We start from the raw sequence: 27,964 nt of genomic DNA, 5'->3' as shown, positions 1-27,964 counted from the left end.
GTCATGCATGTCCGTTGCTCCGGGCTCTCCTCAGCCACACTCCCACTCCATACCCGCGCAGTTTCTGGCCAGGAGCGGACGCTTCTGGAGCTTTCTGCTCCACCGCAGCGTGGATAATAGCAGCCCACGCAGCAGGACGCAGTTTACAGCGGCAGCGCGATTAGTGAAAGTGGCCCGTGTCCTGCGGGTAATAACACAGTACGCTGCCTTTGAGTATAGCGGAAAACAAACATGTATAGGTCCTATAAGGGTCCCCGAGTACGTTATGAATGGCTTGCATTAATAAATGTAATAGCACAGGCCAGTCAGACTGGGACACACACTGTCACAGGACTTGCTGAAGACGTGCACGGTCACTGATAAAGCGGAGTAACGCAAATTTAAGCTGCGAAGAGGTTTTCTAAAAATAGCTCCTCGAGGACGTTCACGCGCCACGTTGGGGTCCTAAACATAACGGCGATATCGAGCGCGCGCTGAGAGCTGCTAGGTAGATGAAAGGTCAATTACTCCTAACCAAAAATAAAGAACATGACGTCACTAGACTTGTACCACAACCGACGGAGAACAGGGAGTCTATTAAAAAAAATAAAAATGACTTCGCTTTGAGCACGAGCCGCCTATGGAACGCATCTGACGTCGACGGTGGGCGGGACTGAGACCACGTTAAATGTGACGCAAGCTCGGCGTTGGCGGAAATGGCATTGGGGCCGTCGGTATCAGAGAGAACCAAAACAAACCGACCGTTGAAGACAGCCTCCCACTGAACCGCTGTTAAACACACGGAGCTCTTCTTCGTTGTCTTCAGAAAGTCTCCGCCGCCGAACATGTCTAGTATGGAGAGTATCCTTCGCCAGACTTTGGGTTGTTTAACGTTGTCAGGGGATACCGTTTTCCCACAAAGCAGTATTTAGCCCAGAGTTGAGGACGGTCCGCTTGTCCCTCTGCTTTTTCCTATTGGACAATCTTGACTTTTGGTTTAAAGGCGGCGTTCACGATTGTAATTAAAAACACTGTTTTATACAATTCTGAAGATTTTTTTTCACCATTTGTTAGCTGTTAGCTGAAAATCGATTTTTAAATTATTGTTTATTTATTTATTAATTTTTACAAAACCCTAATGTCTGCAAACGAGCTAAAAAAAAAAAAAGGTCTCGGTCAGACATGCTAGGCTTCCTCCTCTCTCTCTCTCTGCTCAGGGCAGAGAAACGGCTGAGAGAGACCTCCGAACGGTGAAAATTATGAAAAGAGATGAGGATATTCTTTTATTCCTGCTCCGTTAGTGGGTCATATTAATTTTGTGCTATTTCAGATTATTTAGGTATGAACCAACTCTAAATTTGGGAGACTAACTGCTAACGGCATGAAAGTAATTTAAAAGGGAAAGTGCAAAAAAAAAAAAAAAACTAGGTAAACAACTTAAGTTACAAATGCCTTTCTGTAGTAATTCAAACCGAATAAAAACCACACAGACAAGTCAAACTTCAGCCACTTATTGAATAAATCAAAGGTGTGAATTACATGTAAGCCATTTTAAAGATTTTTATTTTTTGTAAAGATCAGTTTCCAAGGGGTAAATCAGTTATCACAGTGGAACTTTATATCTGTCAATTCTTCATTTAATTACTCCAAACACTTAAAGGCACTTTCACTATGCAAAATTAAATCGTTAAAGTCATTCAGAATGATATATGAATTTTGCCAAATGAGAACAATTTACAGGGCGGCATCGTGGGGCAGCAGGTGTCGCAGTCACACAGATCCAGGGACCTGTAGGTTGTGGGTTCAAGTCCTCCCAGTGTCTGCGTGGGTTTCCTCCGGGTGGTCTGGGTTCCCCCCACAGTCCAAAAACACACGTTGGTAGGTGGATTGGTGACTCAAAAGTGCCTGTAAGTGTGAGTGAATGTATGAGTGTGTGTTGCCCTGTGAAGGACTGGCGCCCCCTTCAGAGTGTGATCCCACTTTGCCCCCAGTGATTCTGGGTAGGCTCTGGACCCACCGCGACCCTGAATTGGATAAGCGGTTACAGATAATGAATGAATGAATAGAACAATTACAGTCAAAATTTTTTACAGCTGTTGGAATGGGAACCAGACATTTGAAGACTTTCTGAAAGTATTTCCTTAATTATACAGCAAACGATCAATAATTCCTTTTATAACTCCAATTTCATATTAGTTATCATTGTGGTTACCATACCATACATTATCTATGTAAACTACACTAGGGTTGGCTGAGTGCTAAAATCATTACTGATTCTGCAGCATGTAACTCAGCTTGTAAAAATTGTTGGTGCTTTATCCACAAGGCAATGAATCTTGAGAGTGATTTAATGGATGAAATGTAAATACGCATGACCCACAGAGACCAAAGACTCAATCAATTGATCTGATTTGTTAAGGCCTTCAAGCTTGTATATTGACTTCCCTAGCCATTAAAAAGGCCATTTACAAGAACCATGACATTTCATTGTTATGAATTTACTGTTTGATCAACAGCTTTAATGAGCTCCTTAACTTTAAATCTCAGAGCACCTTTTCAACCTCAGGTTTGCAGCAAAAGAACTAGAACGAAATGCAAAGAAATGTAACAAAGAGGAAAAGTCTGAAAAAGCTAAAGTCAAAAAGGTATTATATGAATTTCTCCTGCACACGTTACTACACCACGTTTGACATAAAAATATATGCTTTTGAAGAAAATACTGATACATTAACCACTAAACGGATGATATTCAGGCTATCCAGAAAGGCGATATGGAGATAGCAAGGATACATGCTGAAAATGCTATCCGACAAAAGAATCAGTCCATCAACTTCCTGCGGATGAGCGCTAGAGTGGACGCAGTGGCAGCTCGTGTCCAAACTGCTGTTACAACGAATAAGGTCAGAACCAGCAAAGGAACAATTTAATAATGCTATTAACTAATAGAATAAACTGTGGCAGCGGAATACTTTGACTTTTTCACTGCTGCAGACCACAATCAGGAAATAGTTCAAAAAACTATTTAAGCATTCAAATAAAAACATGACAGTGGAGGGGAATTGGACACATGCCCAGGTTGAGAGTGACATCTACCTGCGAGGAAGAGCAATTACTCAAAACCACAGATGAAACAAATATCATTTGTTTTTGTTCTCTTGGTATTTTCAATGGTTTTTTTATTTCTTTATATTTTAGGTCACCAAATCTATGGCAGGTGTGGTTAAGTCTATGGATGCCACCCTGAAGAGCATGAACTTGGAAAAGGTGATATGATTATGAATGTCTTTATAATGCATGGACATTCTTCTCTAAGCCAGAATGTAAGCAGAGGAGACATGTTTTTCTGTGTCTTTGACGGGTCATGTGATGTGTTCACTGTATTGTTAGGTTCTTTAAGTTTCATTGTCTTCAGCAATCGCTAATGAATGAATAGTTCATTACATTCATTCATTCATTCATTATCTGTAACCGCTTATCCAATTTAGGGTCGCGGTGGGTCCAGAGCCTACCTGGAATCATCGGGCGCAAGGCGGGAATACACCCTGGAGGGGGCGCCAGTCCTTCACAGGGCAACACAGACACACACACATTCACTCACACACTCACAACTACGGACACTTTTGAGTCGCCAATCCACCTGCAACGTGTGTTTTTGGACTGTGGGAGGAAACCGGAGCACCCGGAGGAAACCCACGCAGACACGGGGAGAACACACCAACTCCTCACAGACAGTCACCCGGAGCGGGAATCGAACCCACAACCTCCAGGCCCCTGGAGCTGTGTGACTGCGACACTACCTGCTGCGCCACCGTGCCGCCTATTTCATTACATTTAAGCAAAAATTTAAAAATGCTTATTGATTATATTGTCTATGTTGTGTAGGTCTCTGCTCTGATGGACAAGTTTGAGCATCAATTTGAAACACTGGACGTGCAGACAGCCCAGATGGAAGACACCATGGGCAACACCACTACACTGACGACACCTCAGGTACCATAGCCCATCACATCTGATGTCATCTATGTTTATGAACACTGCATACTCAAATGTATGTAAGCATCTACTTATCCAACATTTCTTCTGAAATAGCATTATTTTATTTAGTCCTCTACTGGTATAAAAAGGCTTTACAGCAGAAACGTTTCAAAGTTTTGATGGTATGATTGCATTCATTTACAAGAGAATTGTTGAATGCAGGTACTGTTGTTTGATAGCCAGTTTCGCACTTCATATAGCACTACAAAAAGTCCTTACAAAGGTGTTTGACAGTCAGTAGGGAGATAGCAATTGCACTGCTCTACAGCCCAGTGTGTTTGTAACCAATGATTGTAGCTGGACCATAGCATCCTATTCTGTTGCCATTGATTGTCTATGGATATAGCACCATATCAGTGTGTATTGAATTTACCAGGTTATGTGTACATGCTTATTCTTTACAACTTTGCATCATTTGTTTCTGTAATACTTCTTTGTTACAATGGTGTACCTGTTTCCACAGAAAGAAGTGGATTCCTTAATGCATGAGATGGCAGACGAAGCTGGGTAAAACACTGCTAACTTTATGGTTTATTGATTACTAATTATTACCTTCTTACTATACGCACAAGATGTTGGCTACACATATAGAAGGCTAAATGTGTTTGTGAGTCTTTTGTTTGACTCCATTGCTTCATGTCAGACATTTAAACAAAGTGACCTATCAGTTAAGTGTCAGAAAATGAACATCTTAAATACTTTTACTCATTCCCATTCATAAACACATATGTATATATATATATTTACATTTTGAGCTCAGCACAGCATTAAAATTCTTGACATATCAGTGTGTCTGTGACATCCTCCCCAATCAATCCCCAATCTCAGTTTTCTGATATCTACGTTTTACAGAAAAATAGAGCTGAATATTGTGGCTCGAATGAGAAATGCAGAGGAAGGCATCACATGTTTGGATGGATTTCTGCTTAATCCTTCTGTTACACTGTGGGTACTTCAGTCTAAACAAGTGGTGTGTGAGTGTGTGTAGTGCAGGGAGGCAGCTCTGTCAGCTCGCACTCCCTCAGCAAATCACACACCCAGTCACTGCCCACTGGGCCTGCTATGAATAGCCTCAGACAGGAAGAGCAGGCGGCAGCATGAGAACTCCCGCCTCAGCTTAATGCCCCAAGCTGGCCGTCCGTTTAGCTGCATTGCACATCTACCAGTCTGATCAATAGCACGCTTTCTCACCCACATTTATGTCCTCTGTGCTTCTAAAGCAGAATATACACTGTGGAATATTACTGGCTTTTTTAAAGATTCCCCTAAGAGTTGTTCTTTGTCCAGCAGAGGTCACTAGTGATACTAGTATGGAGGACTTAGAATAGCTCTTTAGAGCCTTGAAGCTGTTTTGTGACCTTTTGGACTGTGATGGTTCCCTGTTTGTTAGTTTTGTTAATTCTGCAATGCCTTGAAATATTCCTTCTTCCAAACATAGTAGTTTCAAAGTAACTGGGTATTTATTATTTTGTTTGCATGTGCTACGTGTGTGTCACAGGTTGGATCTTAATATGGAGCTTCCACAGGGGCAGACAGGCTCTGTTGGCACTAGTGTTGCATCAACTGAACAGGTAATACTTGGCCCTTCCATACTTTGTGTCATACGTCATACAAAAAAAAGATATACACTATATTGCCAAAAGTATTCACTCACCCATCCAAATCATTGAAGTCAGGTGTTCCAATCACTTCCATTGCCACGGGTGTTTAAAACCAAGCGCCTAGGCATGCAGATTGCTTCTACAAACATTTGTGAACTCTCAGGAGCTCAGTGAACTCGAGCAGGGTACTGTGATCGGATGACACCTGTTGCATTCATTTACAAGAGAATTGTTGAAGTCAGGTACTGTTGTTTGATAGCCAGTTTCGCACTTCAAATAGCACCATTCAAATAGTCAAATAGCAAATAGTCCATTCAACATTGCTACTAAATGTTCCATAGTCAACTGTCAATGGTCAATGGTATTGTAACAAAGTGGATGTGATTGGGAACAACAGCAACTCAGCCACACAGTGGTAGGCCAAATAAAATGACAGAGCAGGGCCAGTGGATGCCTGCGTAGTGGGCAGAGATCGCCAAATTTCTGCAGAATCAATCGCTATAGACCTCTATACTTAACCTGGCCTTCAGATTAGCTCAAGAACAGTGTATAGAATGGGATGGGTTTCCATGGCAGAGCTGCTGCATCCAAGCTATGGAGCACCAAAGCATTGGATGCATGATGTAAAGTACGCCGCCAGTGGGCTCTAAAGCGGTGGAGACGTTCTCAGTAGTAATGAATCAAGAATTTTCATCTGGCAATCTGATGGATGATTCTGGGTTTGGCTGTTGCTAAGAGAATGGTACTTGGCTGACTGCATTGTGCCAAGTGTAAAGATGGGCTTGGCCCCTTAGTTCCATCAAAAGGAATTCTTAATGCTTCAGCATACCAAGAGATTCTGGACAACTTGCTCCCAACTTTATTGGAAAAGGTTGGGGATGGCCCCTTTCCGTTCCAACATGACTGTGCACCAGTGCACAAAGCAAGGGCCATAAAGACACGGTTAAGCCAGTTTGGTGTGGAGGAACTTGACTGGAATGCACATCCTGACCTCAACCCGATAGAGCACCTTTGGGATGAATTAGAGCAGAGACTACAAGCCAGGCCAGGCTGATCATATTATACCCTATGGATTAAGAATGGGATGTCACTCAAGTGCGTGCAAAGGCAGACAAGCAAATACTTTTGGGAATATAGTGTATTTATGCAGTGGGACATGAGGAGTATACACAACACAACAATATATGTAAGGCATTGGGTGTTGTATTGCTTTTTTACAACAGCTCTAAAGAATTAAAGGAGGAAGAAAATAAAATAACGCTATGTAATATTTTTAGCTTAAAATTCCCTGACGTGTAATACTCTGGGCTCAGCACTGCAGAAACTGGCAGTGTGGGTCAGCGTGGGTTTCCTCTGGGTGACTGTCTGTGAGGAGTTGGTGTGTTCTCCCTGTGTCTGCGTGGGTTTCCTCCCACAGTCCAAAAAAAAATAAAAAACACACGTTGCAGGTGGATTGGCGACTCAAAAAGTGTGCGTAGGTGTGAGTGTGTTAGTGACTGTTTGTGTGTCTGTGTTGCCCTGTGAAGGACTGGCGCCCCCTCCAGGGTGTATTCCCGCCTTGCGCCCAATGATTCCAGGTAGGCTCTGGACCCACCGCGACCCTGAATTGGATACGCGCTTACAGATAATAAATGAATGAATGAATGAATGAATTGTGCATTAGTTTATATTGCTGATTTACCTCACAAACGTATTGTAAACTGATGTTTGTGCATTTGCTGTATTGCTTTATTGTGATTGAATTTGGTTATTTTTTCATTCACAAAAGCATTGCTTTAATTAACCAGTTGCTGACAATTTTTTGTTTGTAGGATGAACTTTCTCAAAGACTGGCCAAGCTACGAGACCAAATCTAGAGCTGTGTGTGAACAATAGTTGCATTGTCTGTGCAATTATCAAGGGGTGAGTGTGTGTCCTCAAACCTGCAGGAAGGGGCTTTTGCTTATAAAAAGTATATAAACTGAATAGTGTGTATGAGTGTGCTTTCCTAGGCCTCATGGTGGCGCTGCTGAGCAGGAACAAAAACATGGTGAAGAAGGCAAGGACTGGATGCTCATATAAATGTCTTTGCCTAAAATATTAAGAATCCATAATTGTAAATTGGACATGTAGTGGAATTTAAAATATGTATTTTCTACGTCTTCCAAGCCTTATTCAAAGTTGGCTCTCTCTCTGTCTCTCTCTCTCTACCTCTTTCTCTCTCTCTATCTCTCTCTCTCTTTTCTCTCTCTTTTCTCTCTCTCTCTCTCTCTCTCTCTCTCTCTCTCTCTCCATATATATATATATATATATATATATATAAACTGGAAACGCATTTATCATTTCCCCTGCATCATCTGCTTATTAACATTATTTGTTAGAGACAAAACACCAGAAACAGTAACTTGAACAGGATACTTATCTTGATCAAGACGCTTATATTTTTATTTGACAGAGGTCTATTTAATACTCATGGAAATGTTACGTGTATATGTACATGTGCATTCCAAAATTAAACTTAACGATTCTGAAAGAACACGTCTAGGTACATTTAAAAACACTCTGTTTTTGATATAAACATATATATATATATATAGAGAGATACTTGCACTAATTTATGTACTGAAATTAATGTCTGGTTTCTGATTAACACATTTCAGTTACACTTATTGTTATCCAGCTGTTTTGTTTTTGTATGTTTGGGTCTGATTTTGTTTTGTTTTAACTATTTATTATTGTTTCAGCTGATCTTCAATTTGTTAAATCAATTAAATATAAAAATAAACCATTTCTTTATTGTGTAATCACTTTACACCTGCTTTACATGTTTTCCCTAAAGATTTCAAACGTTGTATCTTGTGTTATTCTTGATCTGCTGTGATATTCTCGTAGGTGTTGGAGCTACTGAACAACCCGAAGGAATCTAATAAGATTCGATTTTATGCCGATAAGATCATCAAACATTCTGCTTGTATCTTTTTTATAGACTGATGAAAACTCACTCTTCAGTAATGACAAAATATAGTTTGACACTTCAGAAAACATCCCTCTGTTTGAGTACAAGGATTATTTTGACATTCCTGTCTTTTATTCTGTCAAATCACTCATTGTTGCTGCTCTGACAGCACTGATCAGCAAATCTTCTGTTTGAGGAGCTCAGACTGGGAGCTCATTGTGCCGTAAATGGTCAGCTTTGATAGCAGCCCTTGGTCGACTTCTCTCAGTCTCCCTTCTGCTCCGGCTCTACAACAGGAAACAGATGGAAGGTCAAAAGTCTCACCTGGGTCGGAAGCGGCGCTCAGTCACTCGCATGCCAAGCCATCATTACCGTGCGATGAAGGGAGCGTTCTATCTGGCTCAGCTGCAACCAATTTCAGGTACTGAGTGCAGCCCGTGTGCCGACAAACCCCACCAGGGCTTGGACACATGACCTCTGGCTCCTAGAGAAGACCCATCTCGGCCAATTATAATCAAGAGTCTTTGACTGACGGCCCAACTGGGCAGAAGCCTCCATTATACACATTGGCGCAGACAATTTTATTACCTGTTGTTATGCCATTACATTACTTATGATCCCCTCAGCTGGGGATGCTAATTCAAAGCAGGCATCCGATCCGTTCTCCTTGGAGGGGATAAGACTGCTCTGGAACCATTAGGCTGGCAAATAAGCAATGTCAAATCTGAGTAATCTTTAATAGCTGTCACACCTACTTTCCTGAAAGAAGATCTACAGATACGAACAAAAGACCGAACAAAGCTGGACTCGTGGTATATTCGTACGGGACTGGGTTATGATTGTGACACCATGCGTCAATAGTAAAATGTTTTAGACATCATTACTTCATCCTGCCTGGTTCAGGGAGAGCTGCATTATGTTATGCATGTTAAGCAGCAAGCACTCAGCCATGTTCTTGCTCTGTTAGTTGTTAAGTACTTCGGTTAGGCAGATTTCCCCCGGTTCCTTGGGGCTGTTGATGAACAAACCCTTCATGCTAGTGAGCCTCCACAAGGTGAGGACATAGAGTATTCACCTTTTGCACTATAGGAGGGTCTACCCTGTAAGTACAAACCTGAGCTACCTCTCTCTTTTCAAGGCTGGATGTCCAGAGCTTTGGTGATGCTACTCAGGACAGGTAGCTCAGTGCTCCAACCGAAAGCTATGAATTGCCACATTCAGTCTTCACAGCTTGGAGGTGATGTCAGTCATAGAAGATAATCTAGGGCTTTCCCTAGGCCCTGCCTCGTTTTTTTGGGTTGTGAAATTTTAGCCATTCTCTAAAGGGAGCGGAGCATGTAGAGAATCCTGTGATGGGCGATAGTGTGGACCCCCCTCCTCTTGTTGAAACATTCAATTTTCCTTGCCCCTGATGCCTGTCGGAAAGAGCAAGGCAAAAGGCAGACACAGGAAGCTGCGTACATTGGTTCCGCTTGCTCTGGTGGGGCATGTGTGTCCAATTGCTTCAGCAAAGGGCTTTCCCCTGCTTCCTTTGCACACATGCACACACGGGGCATCTGCAGATGACCCCGCTGCCATGCATGGTGCTTCCTCACAGATGTGTTAACGCTGCTTTTAATTTGTTTTTATTGCCTTTCGCCACTGCAGCTGCCCCTATCATTCCCATTTTCAAACTGCGAGGGTCAATTAAGCTTAAAACAGCTCTAGGCTTCATCCTAGTAACTGAGTCTCTTGCCCTTCCACAACCTCAGCTTCCACTATCTGTTACAGTACCCCAGTGTATGGACAGGTAAACCCTACCCCATCGCCTCAACTTCAAATGAGGGATGAGGTTTTACTGCAACGCCCTCCTGCGCTGATGTCCAGGCTGATTGACGGCTGAAGAAGACGGTGCAGGATTGTCATAACACACTTTACTATCCGCAGGGCCTTGACGGTCTGCTGTGTTTTATAGGACTGGGAGGTCAGAGTCAAGAGGTTAATTAGGTGTTACCTTCTGCTCAGCTGGTGACAGGATGACTGGCTGCTGAACTCTGGAGGAGGATGCATTCACGGAGAACCACGTTTGAGGTCACCTGAGGCAATAACTGACAAGAACGTTTGCCTGTGTGGTTTTAGATAAAGCCATTAGCATATTTTAAGGCAGTACTAATGCTCCATTCACTGTGTAGTACAAAATGACAACACCGAGCACACTCCTGGTGTGTGTGGACATAACCACATGTGTGTATTTGATGAGGATTAGTAGTCAGCCTGGAGACAGAAAGAGGAGAGAGAGAAAAAAATGCACACATATGGTAAAGTGCTCGACGGCCTGCAGTTAGTCACACTCCTGCGTCTCTAATTGAATTACCGTTGACAGCACACCACAGGCCGAGCGGTAGATCCTAAGCAGCCGGCAGACGGGGTGTGAGTGTGCTAGGGACTGGGGCATTCGCCCTGAAATCAATTACCAGCAAAAGGGGCCAGGGGGATCCGGGCCCACCGGCCATATCCTGCAGGTCAGCCCTGGGACTGACAGCAGCATCTGGGGCTGTCCTACCGCACTGACCCCAGAGCAGCACTTGAAAGCCGGCTTTGTAGGGAGCGGGCACAGTGTGGCTTTAAATCACCTGCTTTCCCCTGCCACCTGATACCCAGAACTGGAGCATCCTATGCATTGCCACCCTCCCCGGCCTCTCTTACAAAGACAAACTAGGGCTATGGTGGGGTGGGGTGGTGGGAGTGAGGTGAAGTGGAAAGAATAGATAACCTGTCACACACAGGAAGCGAGCAGAGCTGCGGATCATCAATCCTAGGACTGTGGATGTGTCACAGTGCGGGTTATAATCTGATCATTTCAAAAGCATGGAAAAAAGCTTCTCATATTGATGACTGGGCCAACTGCTCTGATCCTATACACGTTATTGCTGTAGCAGCCCAAAGAAAAAAGAGGGAGGTGAGAGCATAACCCCTAATTTTGACCTACCATAATGTTCTGTAGAAGGCCAGGTGGGGCTTCTGGGGAATGCTTGAAAGTGAAAAAATGATACACAAAGCGTAACAGTTGATTGAAAGAGAAAACTGAAATCTGCCTCTTTGGGATTTGGGTCATTTATTCCACCCCTTCCTTTAAACCTCTTCTGAGTCATGGAGAGTGATCTCATGTTATCATTTCTAATGGACCTATTGTGTTCTTGCAATTTTCTCTATGGGGATATTCGAAGGGCATTCAGCAACTAAAGTGTCTTTACTCAACAACTCAACCCTTATTCCCATCCTCTGTAGAGTTTATTCGTCCAAAATTAAGTGCAAACATCACCTGTGAGCAAACCGCCAACCATTCCTGTTCCTCTCTGCGTTCCTCTATGGAGAACTGCTGAACCTTCTGGAGAAGACATCAGACCACGCAACAGGGGTAAAGTGTGTGTGGGGGGACTAGAAACGGGGGGATGATGGACAGCAGGGGTCAGAAAGTGGAAAGTGTTTTGTTGGTCCAGCATGAGGTCCCTGAGACTTGCTGACAGGTCTCTCCACAGTTCACTTCCCCTTTACACAGCTGAGGACCCGCTGTACCACAGAGAGTGGTAAGGGAATTAAGGGAATGTGCTGCAGAAAGCTTCTGGGGAACGGATTTATGTCTAATCAGGCCGTGTTGAAGTGAAAGACCACTGATAGATAGCAAGACTACAGGAACGTTCAGCGTGATGAGCTGGAGCGCTCATTAGCTATCTGCTTGCAGGATCTGTACATTCTTTGCACGAATTGTAGGACACACAAGCAGGCACTGGCTCCAGATAGCTCAGATGTGACTGTATTTGTTTTATCGTCCCTCAGATTTGTTTGGATTGCTCAAGGAAGTGTGAACACTGTTAGGGTCGTTAACGCTGCTGCGACGGGGAGGGGGAGGCAAAGTGATGGATGACATCAGAGCTTGAGGAGGGAAGGCGGCCCACACAAACAGAAGCCATCCGCCTGGCTTCGATGAGCCTGGCTGGGAGGCCTCATGAAATAGCAGTTCCTTCCACTTGGGTCTGACCCCAGCAGCCCTTTGCTAACGGTGCATTGGCTGAACACATGCCTGATCGACATTAACATGAGCCCTCTAATTTAGTTTGCCAAAATGGCAGTAGGTATGGGACTACACATGTGTTTTAATACATATCAGACACAAGCAAAAACATGTCACTCCACCTTTTACTGTTGACGAGACTGATAACCAGATGAGGTTTTCATTTCATTAACTGAGCTGTAAAAAGAAGAAAAATGAGTTTTCACACCAAATAGTGAAATATAGGTTTTGAACAGGCGGTTGAGGTTTAGAGCCAAAGAGTTAAATATACTTTAGTGCGGCCAGAAGCAGACCTGCTGTTTGATAGAGGAGAAGAGGACTGCTTAATAAGCTGTTAAACTGCCCTTGCTTTTCACATTATTGGCTGGAGGTAATTCAATTTCAACAGCAGCTGTTTTCACTTGAAACTTTACAACACCGTTCAGTCACATCCCATAAGCTGACCTGATAAATAACCTTCTTTTATTGAGTTTGCAGAGAAAATACCTTCCAACATAAACCTCACATGAGGCTGCCTAATGCGACCCTATCCCTGACAGAGCTGGAGGGCATGTAATGGTACCAGAGCCACGCTGAGACAGGGCAGAGCGCTTGGAATTTCACAGCTTCGACAAGAAATTGAACCAAGCAGTCCCTAACCATTAACAAATTGAACCAAATAGAGTTTCACACAGTGCAGCCTCGGAATCATGTGGGCAAAGTAAAAGATGTTTACACTCGGTCTGCCATTCTGAGATTTTATTAAGGTGCTGAGTGCAAGTCATTACACTGAGATAATATTAATCAGCACTGAGCTAGAGTTTCAGTCATTCTCCCAGCCTCCCAAAAGTTGTCAATCAATGTTCCTCAGGGTTCCGTGCCTCCTTTTTTAAGGTCTGTTGTTGAAAATAATTTAATGTTAGAGTTAGCTTTCACTTGTTTCTCAGAAGGAGTTTTGAGATGACCTCATTACCGTGTCAATTTTATAATGTGAAAATTCAGTTGAGTCATTTTTCCTATCAGGCTGCCAGAAAAGATGTCTCTGCTCAGTCCCCTCTTATAGCATCACTGATGGCTTCATATCCTGCTATAATTATGGTCCTGCTATTTTAATTGTACACATGACAGAACTCTTCCATTCTTGAGAGCGTGTAGGGCATAATATGCAATTCTCTTCAAAACTGAATTGAAAATAAAGCCATTGTTCACCAGATGAGTGCACAGGCTTGTTGAGGTTGTGTCTTCTTAAACCGTTGTAAATTTGTTTATGTCCACATGCCAAAACGAAGCATTTTGATGATGTTTCAGCAGGCTGACTTCCACATGTGCGAATGGAGGCAAGCATGAAAAAACAGATTGCAGTCAGGTGAAGACTTTCATTCAACCGTTCAACGCATCAGCATTCCTGATGATCTGCGGCATCAGGAAGTCCTAATGGAAACCAGGCTTTCCCAATCAATCTGTTAGTGCTTGTGGGACAAATCAGACAGTCTGTGATTTGAAGGCTGAGTGCTCTGACTGACAGGTAAGGGTGGTTTGGCTTTATCCAATGTTATTATTCTTGTCGGAATTAAGGCTAAACTGATTAACAGGTGCAAACTGTTTACACATGATCATGGGAATGAGAACAAGTTTTTTGTTGTTTAATTAAAATTGTCGTGAGCAGGGTCATGTTGAAAAAATACACTTTATGGAAGTAACTACTTTTTATGTAACACTCGCTAAATAAAAGAGATATTCCTAGTTCGATTACGTGTAATTATTTTTTTTTCTACACCGTACAGACATTGCGCTGTAGCAGAAGCAGCCCTGACAAGAAAATTACTCCTTGTATTTTTTTTTGCGTCAGCTGGGGAAACAGGCCATTTCCACGGCTTTGGATAATCCTTCTTGCTGAGCCTTGAAAAGCGGAGAGGCTAGCTATGGAAATGAGCCCAAGTTCCACTGAGCTGCAGTGGTGAAAATGATCAAAGAAAAATAGCAAAGAGACCACCGTACTGGGGGTACAAAACAATACACAGTAGGTGAAGTACACAAATATTTGATTTATTTTCTTTTTTTTTAAGTGTTTCCTTGACTTAAGTTTTGTTTGTGGTCGGCCTGAGGACTTGGGTCTGTGTGTGAAGTACCAGAAACACATGGCAGGCAGAAAGCTAGACCGCAAACAGAGGAAAATCACATTGAATTCATACTGTAGCACTGTGTGTTGTGTTTTGTCTGCATATCTAGTATGAAACATTTGTTGTATTTGGTGCATTTATTATTACAGCAGAGTTCAGTTGCTGAGGTGTAAAGAAAGTCATCAAATGTTGTTGATTTGTCAAATTACAATGAAAAGCTTACTGACCCATATTTCATTACAGTGGGGGCATCAACGAAGAATCACAGTAGTAATGTTCTGTACTGTCCAAAATCACAACTGAATCTACTGCTATTTGATAATGTGAAATAAATAAAACGAGTAAAATCATGGTAAATATGAACAAGCAGCTTTCCGGGGGTCTGTTGGTGTTGCTTTTACAATACATTTTAGGCCAAAGACTTTACATAAAAATAACGTTCTATGACAATGTTTCTGGCACCACACGCTGCATTTGTAATCATTACATTTAATATCTTTCTGTGAGCCAGCTTTTAGATGCGCTTCAGACATCTGGTTCCTATCTTCACCACTATGCAGTATTCTGTAGCTGTAATCTGCATCTGTTTCACGAGAACAGAGCACTTCACAGCAAAAAAATCGAAACATATTTATTCTTATTTTAACTGATTAATTAAAAGGGCAAAACATATTTTTAGTACGAAAATTGTGGGGTTATTTTTATTCTGGTATTAGCAATTTAAACTGGATTTGTTGTGGCGTTTATCAGTTGAAGTCAAATTGAATGTGAGAGAGGCTAATATATGGCTTAGGTATAATTACATATACATAGTATACTTTAATACACACTTTTCAAAAAAGGAAAAGCTATCTAGTCAACTGGTATAAGAATAGGTAGGAAAAATATTCTACAATTACAATACCTACTGTTTGAGCGAATAGGAATAGGTTTCACTTCATAAAAATAATAAACATGGCACTTGATATCACTGTTATGTCCTTTTTTTGGTCCTATTTTTTAATAAAAGTAAAAAGAAATAAAAATTTCTTTGATTTTGTCTCTATTGGGAACAAACACTTTTATTCCCCAGCATTCCAAACTGTATCATACTCCATGAGTCATCACAAAACAGGGATGGCAGAGGACAACAGCCCCATATTTTGATTGTGGAACTCATTACCCTATCCAGGGTGAGGTTCCAGAACTCTAGCAGAGGTCAGAGGCAATGGTTAATGGTAGAATTCCAGGCCGTAGGATGCAGAAGGCTTTCAGATGGAGACAAAGTCATGGGGTCAGCTGCTTTTGAAGGGCTGGTGATGGTGGACAAGTGGGGGCTGATGGGTAAACTGTAGCTATACAGTCCGTAAGGAGATGTGAGAGAGGATGCAAGAGCGTTCTGCTGGGTCTGAAGAGATCCTGAAGTACGGCCTGCCTGGAGGCTCTGGATAGAGAGCAAGCAGGGGCCGATGGCTGTTGGTGCCTGGAGGCACTGACCTCGACAGCTGGCCGCTTTCTTTCCGTGGAGAGGAGACAGCAGAGGGAAGTCCGTCAAGGGTCTCAATGCCGGGTAACCTCTGAGTCTGTCTGGTCCGAGGCTGCAGTACGCTTGGCTTGTGAAGGCATTGTTTGGAGGAGACACTTTGTAGCAGAGAGGAACACCAAGACTTTGGAGAGCACTCTCAGAACTGGAGAAGGTAAAAGGGTGAGACGCTGGGGAACTGGAATGGGGCAAGAGGCTTTTCAGAGGGGAGAAGGTGCCACAGCTCAATGGAGACCCAGGACTCCCACCTTTAATGAATATAAGAACATTGTGTGAAGATCAAACATACAATAAGGGAAGTATTAAAACCAAAACTTACAATGTCCTGTTTGTTTGATTTGTAGTGTTCAAACGCCTCTTTAAGGCAGTTGTAGTGTCATTACAACTGTATTCATTGTTGTTGCAACAAAGTGTTTCTGTAAGTTATGTGTACCTATGTCTGCATCAGGGAATCAAGACTGAGGCGTGTTTAAAACCAGTTCTAATCATTTCAGTAGATGCTTTTATGCCCAGGTTCCTAAGCAGCCATTATTTGTAGGTGCTTTCTTCATTGTTGATTTGAATACATTTCAAAATCTCCATTTTCTAAAACCAGGTTGCTCTTTAACGTGTTTATAATGTGTTGGTAAAGACCATGCTTCTATAACGCACCAGAAAGGATTGCCTACAATTGCGGTCAAAGAACCCATTTTGCTAAGAGTGTGCCATCAATGGTAATTATTAATAAGTCCTTTAAACTGAAGCTGTGAATGATTCATTGCTCTGTACCTTGCAGATCCAGAGAAAATGGCTTCAAATCAAGACCAAACGGACTTCGCCAAGGGTAAGTCTCCAGTATCCCATCCAGTACGCCCCTGTGGGAATTAGTAGGAGGGGATTTGGAAAAAGAGAGGCGTTGGTGGCTGTAAGTTATTCACTGTGTGTTCTTGACACCATGAATGTTCCTGAAAATTATTTATTGCATGCTTCCTCTCGGCCATAAATGTAAAATGCAATACCTTTCTGAGAACTCTGTGGGCAACAAATTTGAGAATTATTTGAGGGTAAATTTCCACAGCCGATCTGTTACCTGTCCACTCTATTACCTGTTTCTTCCTGGGTCTCTGAAGCCCTTGGCGAAGGGATTTCGGTCAATCTTCAGTTTTGTTATCTTAAAAAAAAAGAAGAATGAAACATTACCCGCACGGAACAGTGTATGAACTTGTAATATTCAAAAACCAACAATGACCTCAGTTTATATTGAACAGGGCATGTGGTTGGCCTTAGCTTCCAGTGGGTAAATAATTCCCAGCACTACACAAGGCAAGTGGCCATGTCAAACAAAATGCACAGATAACTGGGGACTTGTAAGACACCATTTCATGTAGTGCCTATGTAGTCATGGAGTCCATAAGCCTCCCCAGTTGAAAGCATTAACTAAAATTCAAATAACGAAATAATCCTTACCAATAAAAACTGGACCCTAGTGACAAGAGCTGGCAGGCCATGCTGTGGCTTCCAGTTTCTGGAACAACGTGTGTAAAAGCCCCAAGCATTTCAAGAACCTTTTTTCACTTTGCCCCAGTAAACTCCCAGTAGTGCTGCACGCGTTCAGCTCTACTGCTCCCTAGGAGCAAAATGGTGTGATTTATGCACCCACGCAGGGGTAAAAACAGCGAGATATGTGTTCTTATGAATATGATATGCTTGAAATGAGAAAAAATTGGTAGAGATTTCTGTGGAGCAGCCCAATATAATGACCATGGAATGCGTGCAACACAAAAGGGGCTCACAACCTAGTCATGTAGTTATAGCTACAGCTCACAATCTGAGATAAAGTACTCTGCAGAAGTCAGAAACCACCCTTCATTTAATAGATTTCTAGGAAAAACACCCATAATCTACAAGTTATTCGTTTTTCAGAAACTATTTTTCAAGAGATTAGACTTAAGGTAAGTAAAGTCAAAATTATTTTTCAAGAAAAAGAGTGACTCCTAAAACCATGCAAGACCCAGCAGTTTGCCAAAACTACCACTAAAACATGAAGAGTCAAAAGCTTTCCTCTTAAACAGGAGAAAGGCGTCCTCTCTGTTTCTGCCCTTCATACTTCTGTGAGTCTGTGGGTCTGAAAGGACGTGTATCAGTCTGTCAGTATGTCCTTATTGATGAAAGGAAAAGAAGAAATATGTGCTGATCAAATAAAGACTCTGCTGGTGTTCTCAGACCACCACTGAACTGACCGCCCACCAAGACAGACCTCAACACCACTGAAATATGTTTGGGATTATTTGGGTTATGAGAAGCAGAAAAACAACTTCAAAGACTTTTGAGGCTTCTGTTATATTCTGTTTCATATTTCATGACCCCTCTAACTGCAAAAGGTACTCTTTCAGGAAAAAAAAAGAAGTTGGAATGGATTTATGAATCAGTTCAGTCATAATTTGCAAATAATACAATTACAATAATACAATACAAACAAAATAAAAGTGGTATTATATGTACTTTAATAAATAATATAAAAAGACTAGAATTAAAGGGCCCACCACAGTGCTTTTTTTCAGAAGGTGTACAGTATATTTACAACAAACCACAGCACCTGTTTCTGTGTTTATCGTGTGCAGTTCACCTATTGGATTATAGTCCGTAGTGAGACTTCACAATGTCATAGGACTTGGATTAAAGTGAGACTGGCTCTGAATGTTTGGTACCTGCTGGTTTTGGTAAGCAGTGACCGTGGTGAACTGTGTCTCGGGGAAGGAGAATGTGTGCACCCCTCGCGCGGGTAGAGAGGTCATCTGCGCAGGTTCCGGTCCGGGCTCGCGCTCGATAACGTGCACGCGCGGCTTGTACTTGTGCATGGACTGCAGAATGATCTGAGATTAAGAGAAAGCACGAGAAATAATATGCGTTTATTTAATCGTGTTACAGAGGCTTAAACAGTGTTTTGGAAAATACCCAAAGACCTGGGAACTGAATCCACCCTGAGAGCAAGGAGACGGCGGACGACGGTTGGTCCACCCAAGGCAAAGTTGAAGGCCCAGTAACTTTTATATTATTATAATTAATTTTATTAGATTACTACATAATTTTCATCCAGTACAATGTCAACATTTCAGCCTGATCATTTTATATCAGGCACTCATTAATATAGCTCTCATAGTTGTTGATAATATTTGTATTAGTTTGTTTTTCAGAATAAAAGTCTCTGTGACTTTAAAATCTGTTTGAGGAGATTAAATGTTAGTTATATCCTGAACACAGGACAGTAATCTGAGTGGTCCGATGGTGGTCTACAGTCAGTGGTGTGCCAACTTTTTTACGCCAGTGGACCGTTATATGCTCGCTGTCTGGGCAGGTTCGCTACAATGACACCAAGGTAAATGAAGTCAATAGCGTCGAATGGATGCGACCTACGTGGCCTTTGTCATCCATCTCGTTGTTGGTGAGTTTGACGCGGTCGAAGCTGATGACCTGACGCATCCAAGTCTCTCCGGCGCAGGGGGAGTCCGGGTGAATGTAGAGCCGCGGAGAGATACACGAGTGGTCCGTGTTTCCCGCCACCATCCACTGAGAGCTGTGATACACATACCTGTGTAGATCCAGAACATAATATCCATGAGCGTGTCACAATACCAAGTGCTGCCTTGCTATTTGCAGAAGTTGAGTAGGTTAGGTAACATTTTATATTCATATATTGTTTGTTTTTATTATGTATGTATTTATTTATTTTTGTTATTACCGTTAGCGTTATTGCAAACCAGGTTTGAACGATAGGCAGAATACAAAATGGTTGCCCAGATTTCCAGTTTTTCTAATTCAATAATACAACTTTACTCACGTCACTGGTTCATTAAGAGAACTCCCACTTTGTTTTCTTCCAGTTAAACTCCATTTTACCAAAATAGATAGTGTCAATACAAATAAAATAAATATAAAATATCAATTAGTGGCAAATATTACAGAATTCTTCAACTCACTGCTACCTGACTAAATAATAATAATAATAATAATAATAATAATAGCAAATGAAATGTATCGAAGGCCGTGCTGGTCATAACTGGTAACTTTATACAGTAAAAACTAAATGGAAACTTCAGCCTAACCTTAACACTATCAACCTGAGGTGATTGTTATACATTAGGCATCACCCTAAACCTAACCATTGCCATTAAACTTATACGTGTAGTTTTAGTAACAGCGGGATCATATCACGCTTTAGTGGTACAGAAAGATGAACAAACGTCGGTCCAGAAGGGCAAACCTGTATTACAAGTAAACATTATGTTATTGCTCTGTATTTCCTAGTAAATCTGCAGAAAATGTAATTATATATATACGTTAATTTCTAGTAAACCTAGGGAGCGTACAGGCCAACTCAGCTCACATTTGTGATAATATTAAATTATTTGTTAAATTGTTTACCAATTTAAAACGATGTACTAAGGGACTGAAGGGGTTGCATTTATTTAATTATGAGTTGTGAGTTTTGTTCATTTTTGGGAACCCAGCGCTATAGGAATTCCTCGAATATTTGTATATATTTTAAAGATTGATAAAAAAAATACATGCTCACCCATTGTGGCTCTTTCATGATTTGAATTAATCTCACTTTCCTGATCATTTCAGCGAGCTTACTCCAATTGTTTGTTATATTCAGAATCAGTTGTGCCTAACTTCCGGTGTCCAGTGTTACTGGTTCTTTTTCATTTGAATGAGCTTTGTAATGGAACGGGTTAAAACCTCTAACCTGTATCTCTTTGAGTCCACGGGCATGATGTCCATGGCGATGTAGTACTGCTTTAGCGGGTCCAGATTCCGCACTTTCACTCGGATTGACGGAAACATTCTCCTGGAAGAGTTCATCTTCATCAGTAAGAGGCTCAACGCATGTCATTATATTAATACATCACATAAGTTCAGCACAGTTTTGACATAAATATTAGTTGTTTATAGCAGCTTATGTATATTGTGTTTTAAGTTTATAAAACTTTATTAAACTTCCTGGTCCATCAACTAATATCGCATCAAAAATTCCATACAATTATATATTTATATATTTTATACAACGCATTGGACTGTTATTAATATTATAATAGTTTTATTCTAGATTAAATTGAGGTTTAAAATGTTGTTACAAATTAAAGACAGTAAATAATGTTATGTCCAGTGTCTCGTGTTTTTATTTATTTATTTATTTATTTATTTACTCTTAGGTTTTTATCTGTATATTAAATTTGAGAATTTAAAAACATTGATCAATGTATATTTTAAATGAGATACATGGACAAATATGACAATATTGTGCAGGTATATATTAAATCTATTTTTATGCTAACAATCTACTTCTTCGCTGGTTTCAGACAAGGGAATGTTAGATATGTGCAGAATTGTGGTCTCGTGTTATAACCTGGAAAATTGGATACTCTTAAGTTAGAAGAAACGTTTAATCTTTAAATGTTGCGCAGAAAAATGTTCGTGAAACTGATATAAATCTACTGACAATATCATACTTAACACGTGACGAAACTTAGACGTCTTTTTTACAATAACATACAGTATCATGAGATACGATTTCAAACGTCTGAACGATAGCGTGAATTTAATCCGATTTAAAACATTGTAAAAGGGGCTTTTTGTCTAACTGTAAGGTGTTAATCTTATTATTATATGTATTTATCAACAAATGAATCTAAGTCGATCTGACCAAAGAGGAAAAGTATGTCAATTAAATAACTATATTTCCCATCATTTTTTAAATAACGCTGTTGTTAAAGTGATCAGCGACCTCGTGCTATCCATAAGTACGGGGTAAAACTAGTGTCACACCTTCCCGCTTTAGTGATGATCATCTCGGTTCCGATCTGGTGAAACCTCTTCCACAGATCAGATCCCTGCAGATCCACACACACCTGAGACCCAGCATCGCCATCACACTGCTGCTCCGTGGCCTTCAAAACGATCTCACTCTCACAGTCTGCTCAATACAAGCAGCACAACAACAACGTCACAAAAACGTGCGTAAACACCAAGACCAACAAAGCGTACGGAACTTGTGTTATTACAAAAAAGGCCTGAATGTATAAACTGACCACTCAAAAACAGATAGAGAGAGCGAGGCGGGGGAATTAGCTTGGAATTACAAATATTTCCAAGCTAAAATATTTGTAAGTAATATATACAACTGGCATTTCGTCATGTCATTACAATAAAAACAAAAAATAAAAAATAAAAACAAATAACAAAGAAAGCAAACCAAACAAAATCTCACAAAAAAGCTAAAAATTACTTGAAAATGTAACAAGAATTTAGATTGTTTATTACACTGTTGTGTTGTTAGAACACAAAACCTGAAGAAATGTCTGTTGTACAATAAGGAAACTTACTTTGCAACGTTATAAAATTACTGTTAATATTTACTCTGTATTAACAAATAGTAAACAAATGTTTTTACTGATACATAGTATATCTTCTATTATCTGGTGACCTCTGAAAGGTGGACAGCAGAATGTGTATTTCAGTTAAATATAAATGGACTGCTTTTGTGTGTTTTTACTTATAGTTAAGACTCTTAGCTATTAATCCCTTAGTCATTATTTCTTTCATGTTTATTTTTTTAAATATTGTGAACAATACACGCTGTTTGTGACTGGTTTATCATTTTGTTTTAGACCAATCGTATGCTTCAAATGGAATCATATGAACATCACTTCCTAGATGCTGTTTTTTTAGCGTATCGGAGATGTTTTTTAACTTTTTGAGTCATTATTTTACAGAATGTATTTGACTGTGGAGCTATTCCAGCCACCTGTGGTGGGTAGATGGATGGTTGGACAGACAGACAAATACTCACCGTGTTGTTCTCCCTCTCCAGCTCCGGTGTCTGAGTCTCTGTCGGTGATCTGGACTTTCTCCTCCTTCACCTTATCCACTTTCTCTACCTTCATTCTCTTACAACTCTTCCCCACCAGCGCCTCCACGGAAAATGCGTGCGCTCTCGAGCTCAATCCCTGCATCCGTGAACTGCCCGAGTCTCCGGCTTCACTCCCTTTTTCTATCTCCATCTCCCGCGCTTTCCTTCATCCGCGCTCGAGCACTCTTAACGGGAAGCTCGCGCTGCTATCCGGAGAGGAGGATTATTCCACATTTCTCTCAGGGTCAGTTTCCCTCGCGTCCCAAGGAGAGACTTGCCTACCGCTCGCGAATTCAGGCTCCAATTGGAGCGCGAGACTCACGAACTACGTTGTTTTTTTTCCACACCCGTATTCACACAATCACCGCCCTCTCTTATTATTATTGGCCGAGAGCTCAGACTTACAGTCGCAGACTGCAAACTTTTGGCCAATCAAAGCGCAGGGGGCGAGGTTACCCTGAAAACGGGTGGGTCACACTGAGAGCGAAACACCCAGCCGCTACTGAATTTCCTTTCGTGAAGTTGGTTTAGCTGTCGGTCAGAGGACGAGTGACACTGGCAGATCATTTATGGAGCGAGGAAAATGTCTTCCGGGATCTACAGCACCTGTCTGTTCTCTTTTCCGTTTTCTTTTTCCATATACATTTTCTTTTTTCCACACTCTCCTTTGTCTTCATACTAAACACCTTTTTCAGACGTGTAATCCCAAATGTGCAGTTAGGTGCAAAAAGCAAACAAACAACAACAAAAAAGGCAACCGCCAAAAATAAAGCAATTCATCGTAAAAAGCGTATATACGTTTTAAATATAATAAAAAATAAATAGTCGTATTCATAAGCTCATTACATATTTTTTTATTATCATTTTTGAAAGTGAATAGACGTTAGTCACACGGAACAAACTACAACTATTACAAGTATTTGCAAACTATAGCGCACCGTTTATTTACAATTACAGTAAAACTGAATTCAAGTAATAATTTGGCTAGTGGTAAAATTATGAAAGTTCAGAAACTGTGCAAACTATGCAAAAGTGTACAGCAGAAATATGCTCCTGTACATCCCCGGTGAAAAAAAGAAACGGATTTCAGCAACGTTAAAAAAAATGTAAATAATATGTAAGTTTGATTTAATTTAGTTTTTTTTTTTCCCGCCACAATTTTAAACTTATCTTCGCTTCAGATTTATAGCCGGTATGTTGTGAAAAAAATGCAGATTTCTTTGTTATTTTTGCAGTTTCAATCAGGAACATTCATCCTCCTAACAATAGTCTGTTTTAAAGGACTTTTTTTGCTTGTAGATTTTGTAGAATGTTTTGGCCAATATCTCTCCTTATCTGTGTGTAATTAGCTGATGTGCGCAAATCCCACTGCTTTCACTGTTTCTTCAAATAAGATTTTACCAGAATTTTTGCAGAGGAAGAAGGAAATCCGGGAACAAATGTTTTAGTCTCGCTAACCTTTCCCATCTGGGGGCTCGTATTTAAAAAAAAATCTCCGTGAAACTCGCTCCTTTTCGGTTAAAGCTAACATTTCCTCCAACAATTTAAGGGGCTTTCCGCAAAATAAAGTCTCAGCAGTGTCCCCGCTGCCTGTTTTTCATGATATCCAGGTGTAAGCGCTAAAAACTAAGAAACGGCTGGTAATCACAGTTCTGTTTAATTCAGTTGCGTGTAAAAAGGAACCGTTTAATACAAAAATTCATGTATAAAAAATAGCCAGATAATTAAATGATTCGAGAAGAAATGAAACTCATATGTTTATGTCGGTTTGGCATTTTCATGTTTTTTGGAACACGAGAATATTTTACGGAAAACATTTTATTAATTACTTTATGAAGACCCCTTTATGACGTTTTACGAAGCTGCGTTTTTAACGAAATATTTTGTGTCATTAATGGTGGAAATAATCCAACGCAGTGTTTGTTTGTACGTTTATTTTTTTCTGGACGAATATTTTTTTTTGCTTCTAGCTTATTTATTTGATAGCACCTCTCCTGATAAGTCCAAGTGAATACTCACAAAAAATCATTCAACTGTTTTGAGTATTGGAAACGCTTTCTTTGGGCACCAGCTGTCCAGTTCTTTCTTTCTTTCTTTCTTTCTTTCTTTTTCTTTCTTTCTTTCTTTCTTTCTTTCTTTCTTTCTTTCTTTCTCTTTCCTTCTTTCCTTCTTTCTTTCTTTCTTTCTTTCTTTCTTTCTTTCTTTCTCTTTCCTTCGTTCGTTCTTTCTTTCTTTCTCTTTCCTTCTTTCTCTCTTTCTTTCTTTGTTTGTTTCTTTCTTTCTTTCTTTCTTTCTTTCTCTTTCCTTCGTTCGTTCTTTCCTTCTTTCTCTCTTTCTTTCTTTCTTTCTTTGTTTCTTTCTTTCTTTCTTTTTATTCTGCTGTGTCTGATTCACAGTGCAACACTCACATGTCATTATCCAAATAATACATGCTCTGAGATGACAATTGAAAAAAAAACAGTCAAACCAACAAAGTACACCTGTATTGTAAGTGGAGTGATTAAGTGCACAGTGAGTGTAGAAGGAATTTGTTGTAATGCTTTGGCTGAACTTTTTTAAGAGGCAGAAAAAGCCTTCCATAGTAAGTGAGTCTCTGTTAGAGTGAGAGCTGGGAAGTGAAGCCCTGATCAGTGGGAATTACTCAAATTTCCGAAAACCAAGCTCAAACATTTCCACACACAGATTATCGAGGGTGGTCGTTGATCCCACCTTAAGCACCAAGTTCCTTCAGCCTAGACCTGCACTCGCTGAGCTATGCGCATGTGTTTTGACAGAAAGGAGCCAATTTCCAGCAATTTTAGTTGCATGGTTCTTGTGAAAGTTGAAAATAATATGAAATTCTCTGTTTAGAGTTCTACGCTGAGATTGACGTGTAAAACCCGGCATGGAAAACCTGTGGGTGAATTAAATTTAGCAGTGTTGAACACAGTTATACCTTGATATCTGCCAGTCTTCCAGGGGTTTGATTAAGCCCACCTGAGTGAAATACTCCTAAAACTGGATGGAAACTTGGCCAAGCCCTAGTTGCTGTGTTAAGTTACATATATTCAGAGGTGCAGCACTTCATACAATCAGTTGGGGAGGGCAAAGTAAACATTTAAGTGCAATGCACCATGAATGACTGATTGCTAGTTAAATGATAGGCATCAAATAAAGTTCCCCAAGCTGTGTTTGGAGACTATGATAAACACATCCGTTCCTCCACTCATGAGGTGAATAGTGATTAGGACGACCATAATGCACAAACCAAACTCAATAGTTGGCTAGTGTGGCTTCCAGCTATATTAAATTGTCCCTGCCTCCAAAAGATCCAGAGCTAGGGCACATATAGGTCACTTAATTAGCCTCTCCTCACATTATTTTCGCCAATTGCCTTTTTATTGAGGAGCATGACTAGTTTGCCTGCATGTCAGCCATGAGCTCTGGCTGACAGACTGGCGGGAAATCAGAGCTTCTGCATGGAGTTTCTCTCTGTAAACACTGGCAAGCTCCGTGGAGCACAAGCGTGGTGCCCAAACCAGGAGGCTAATTGTAGACAGCAGGGCTGGCCAGGCCAGCCGAAGCCGCTGCTAATTGGGAATGACTTCTCTCCCGATGGTTTGTTTTAGGGCTTCAAACTGACACAGAGCAGAATGCTGAGGTTTCTTGGAGGCACCTTGCATGTGATGACCAGCAGGCCGAGGACCAAACTGGGCCTTTCTCTTCCTATAGAAAGCATGACCCAAAAAATTATCTAGGCAGCATGGGCCAGAATGACCCACAGGCCTGGCTTCATGGAGACGTCTAATAGGGCAATGCTCCTAGCCAATCATCACGCCACATTAAACCTAACATTTTGTACATGCTTCTAAAGCAGGCAGCATAAATAGCACAGGAAAAAATCATAGTAATTTAAAAGGCTACATCGAAAAAAGAAAAAAAAAAAGACGATGTGCAGTAACTGCTTATGTTGCTTTACCCTTGAATAATATATGGATTTAACATTTCATTGATTTTTATTTGGGGCACAGCAGGTAGTGTCACAGTTACACAGCTCCAGGTTCCTGAACATTGTGGGATTGTTCTCTCTGTGTCTGTGTGGGTTTCCTCCAGGTGCTCTGGTTTTCTCCCACAGTCCAAAAACACACATTGGTAGGTGGATTGGCGACTCAAAAGTATCCCGAGGTGTGAGTGAATGTGTGAGTGTGTGTCACCCTGTGAAGGACTGGTGCCCCCTCCAGGTTGTGATGCCGCTTTGCGCCCAGTGATTCCGGGGAGGCTCCAGACCCACCGTGACCTTGAACTGGACAAGCGGTATAGCTATAGGAACAGGCAGCAGCCCTAATATAACATCAGAATCAGTCATTTTCTTCAAGATACTTGTTTTTATCTTTATCTTCAGCTGAAGTTAATAATTTAAAATCAAAAGTTGCTAGCTTATGCTGGTTGACTAACTCTTATTTAGAGTTAAGAGTTAAGTCTGCTTTGCTTAAGCTATGTTTCTAGTTGCCATATGTTTCTGAGTTTACAGTGTCTGTAGATAAAATATTATACATGTTTTAATTTAAAAACATGACAGATGATGTCTGAAGCAAATGCTTGAAAATAACTGAAATGCATGTAAATGAGATACGGAAATCCTTAGGAACAATGTGATATTCTTAATAATGGGATGTTCTTAGAATATATTTAAATCAAATATTATAAAATGTTGGGCGGCACGGTGGTGCAGCAGGTAGTGTCGCAGTCACACCGCTCCAGGGACCTGGAGGTTGTGGGTTCGTTTCCCGCTCCGGGTGACTGTCTGTGAGGAGTTGGTGTGTTCTCCCTGTGTCTGCGTGGGTTTCCTCTGGGTGCTCCGGTTTCCTCCCACA

General features: G+C 41.0%; 2 protein-coding genes across 7 annotated transcripts; one reads left to right on the top strand and one right to left on the bottom strand.

The window, feature by feature from the left end:
- Positions 1-702: 702 nt before the first annotated feature.
- Positions 703-14,081, top strand: LOC136673662 (charged multivesicular body protein 1b). 6 transcript variants are annotated; one of them, XM_066649272.1, is made up of 9 exons: positions 703-840; positions 2,527-2,624; positions 2,733-2,879; positions 3,175-3,243; positions 3,862-3,969; positions 4,478-4,521; positions 5,513-5,585; positions 7,427-7,517; positions 13,892-14,081. In XM_066649272.1, the coding sequence occupies exons 1-8, from the start codon at positions 825-827 to the stop codon at positions 7,469-7,471; spliced, it is 600 nt and encodes a 199-aa protein (XP_066505369.1). In that variant the 5' UTR covers positions 703-824; the 3' UTR covers positions 7,472-7,517; positions 13,892-14,081. The 6 variants fall into 6 exon arrangements, with proteins under 6 accessions (XP_066505369.1, XP_066505365.1, XP_066505367.1 ...); XM_066649268.1 differs by having other exon boundaries at positions 13,889-14,081; XM_066649270.1 differs by lacking the exon at positions 13,892-14,081 and adding an exon at positions 8,487-8,542.
- Positions 14,082-14,653: 572 nt separating this feature from the next.
- tbx22 (T-box transcription factor 22) lies at positions 14,654-23,262 on the bottom strand. The gene is made up of 8 exons (XM_066648718.1): positions 23,052-23,262; positions 22,028-22,175; positions 20,949-21,050; positions 19,616-19,790; positions 18,910-19,074; positions 17,308-17,372; positions 16,991-17,076; positions 14,654-16,470 (listed from the first exon to the last, which is right to left on the bottom strand). Exons 1-8 carry the CDS (start codon positions 23,260-23,262, stop codon positions 15,899-15,901), a joined length of 1,524 nt encoding a protein of 507 aa, XP_066504815.1. The 3' UTR covers positions 14,654-15,898.
- Between the last annotated feature and the right edge of the window lie 4,702 nt (positions 23,263-27,964).

This window comes from Hoplias malabaricus, chromosome 17, assembly GCF_029633855.1.
Source record: "Hoplias malabaricus isolate fHopMal1 chromosome 17, fHopMal1.hap1, whole genome shotgun sequence".
NCBI classification, from domain to species: domain Eukaryota; kingdom Metazoa; phylum Chordata; class Actinopteri; order Characiformes; family Erythrinidae; genus Hoplias; species Hoplias malabaricus.
This window is presented reverse-complemented; position numbering and strand designations above follow the sequence as displayed.

Coding starts and splice junctions, on each gene's coding strand:
- LOC136673662 (XM_066649272.1), top strand. Junction 2,625..2,732: donor AAAAAGCTAAAGTCAAAAAG/GTATTATATGAA, acceptor GATGATATTCAG/GCTATCCAGAAAGGCGATAT. Junction 2,880..3,174: donor CTGCTGTTACAACGAATAAG/GTCAGAACCAGC, acceptor TTTATATTTTAG/GTCACCAAATCTATGGCAGG.
- tbx22 (XM_066648718.1), bottom strand. CDS start 23,262: ATGGAGATAGAAAAAGGGAGTGAAGCCGGAGACTCGGGCAGTTCACGG. Junction 19,075..19,615: donor AGATGGATGACAAAGGCCAC/GTAGGTCGCATC, acceptor TCTTAATCTCAG/ATCATTCTGCAGTCCATGCA. Junction 17,373..18,909: donor CTGCTTACCAAAACCAGCAG/GTACCAAACATT, acceptor TTTTTTTTTAAG/ATAACAAAACTGAAGATTGA.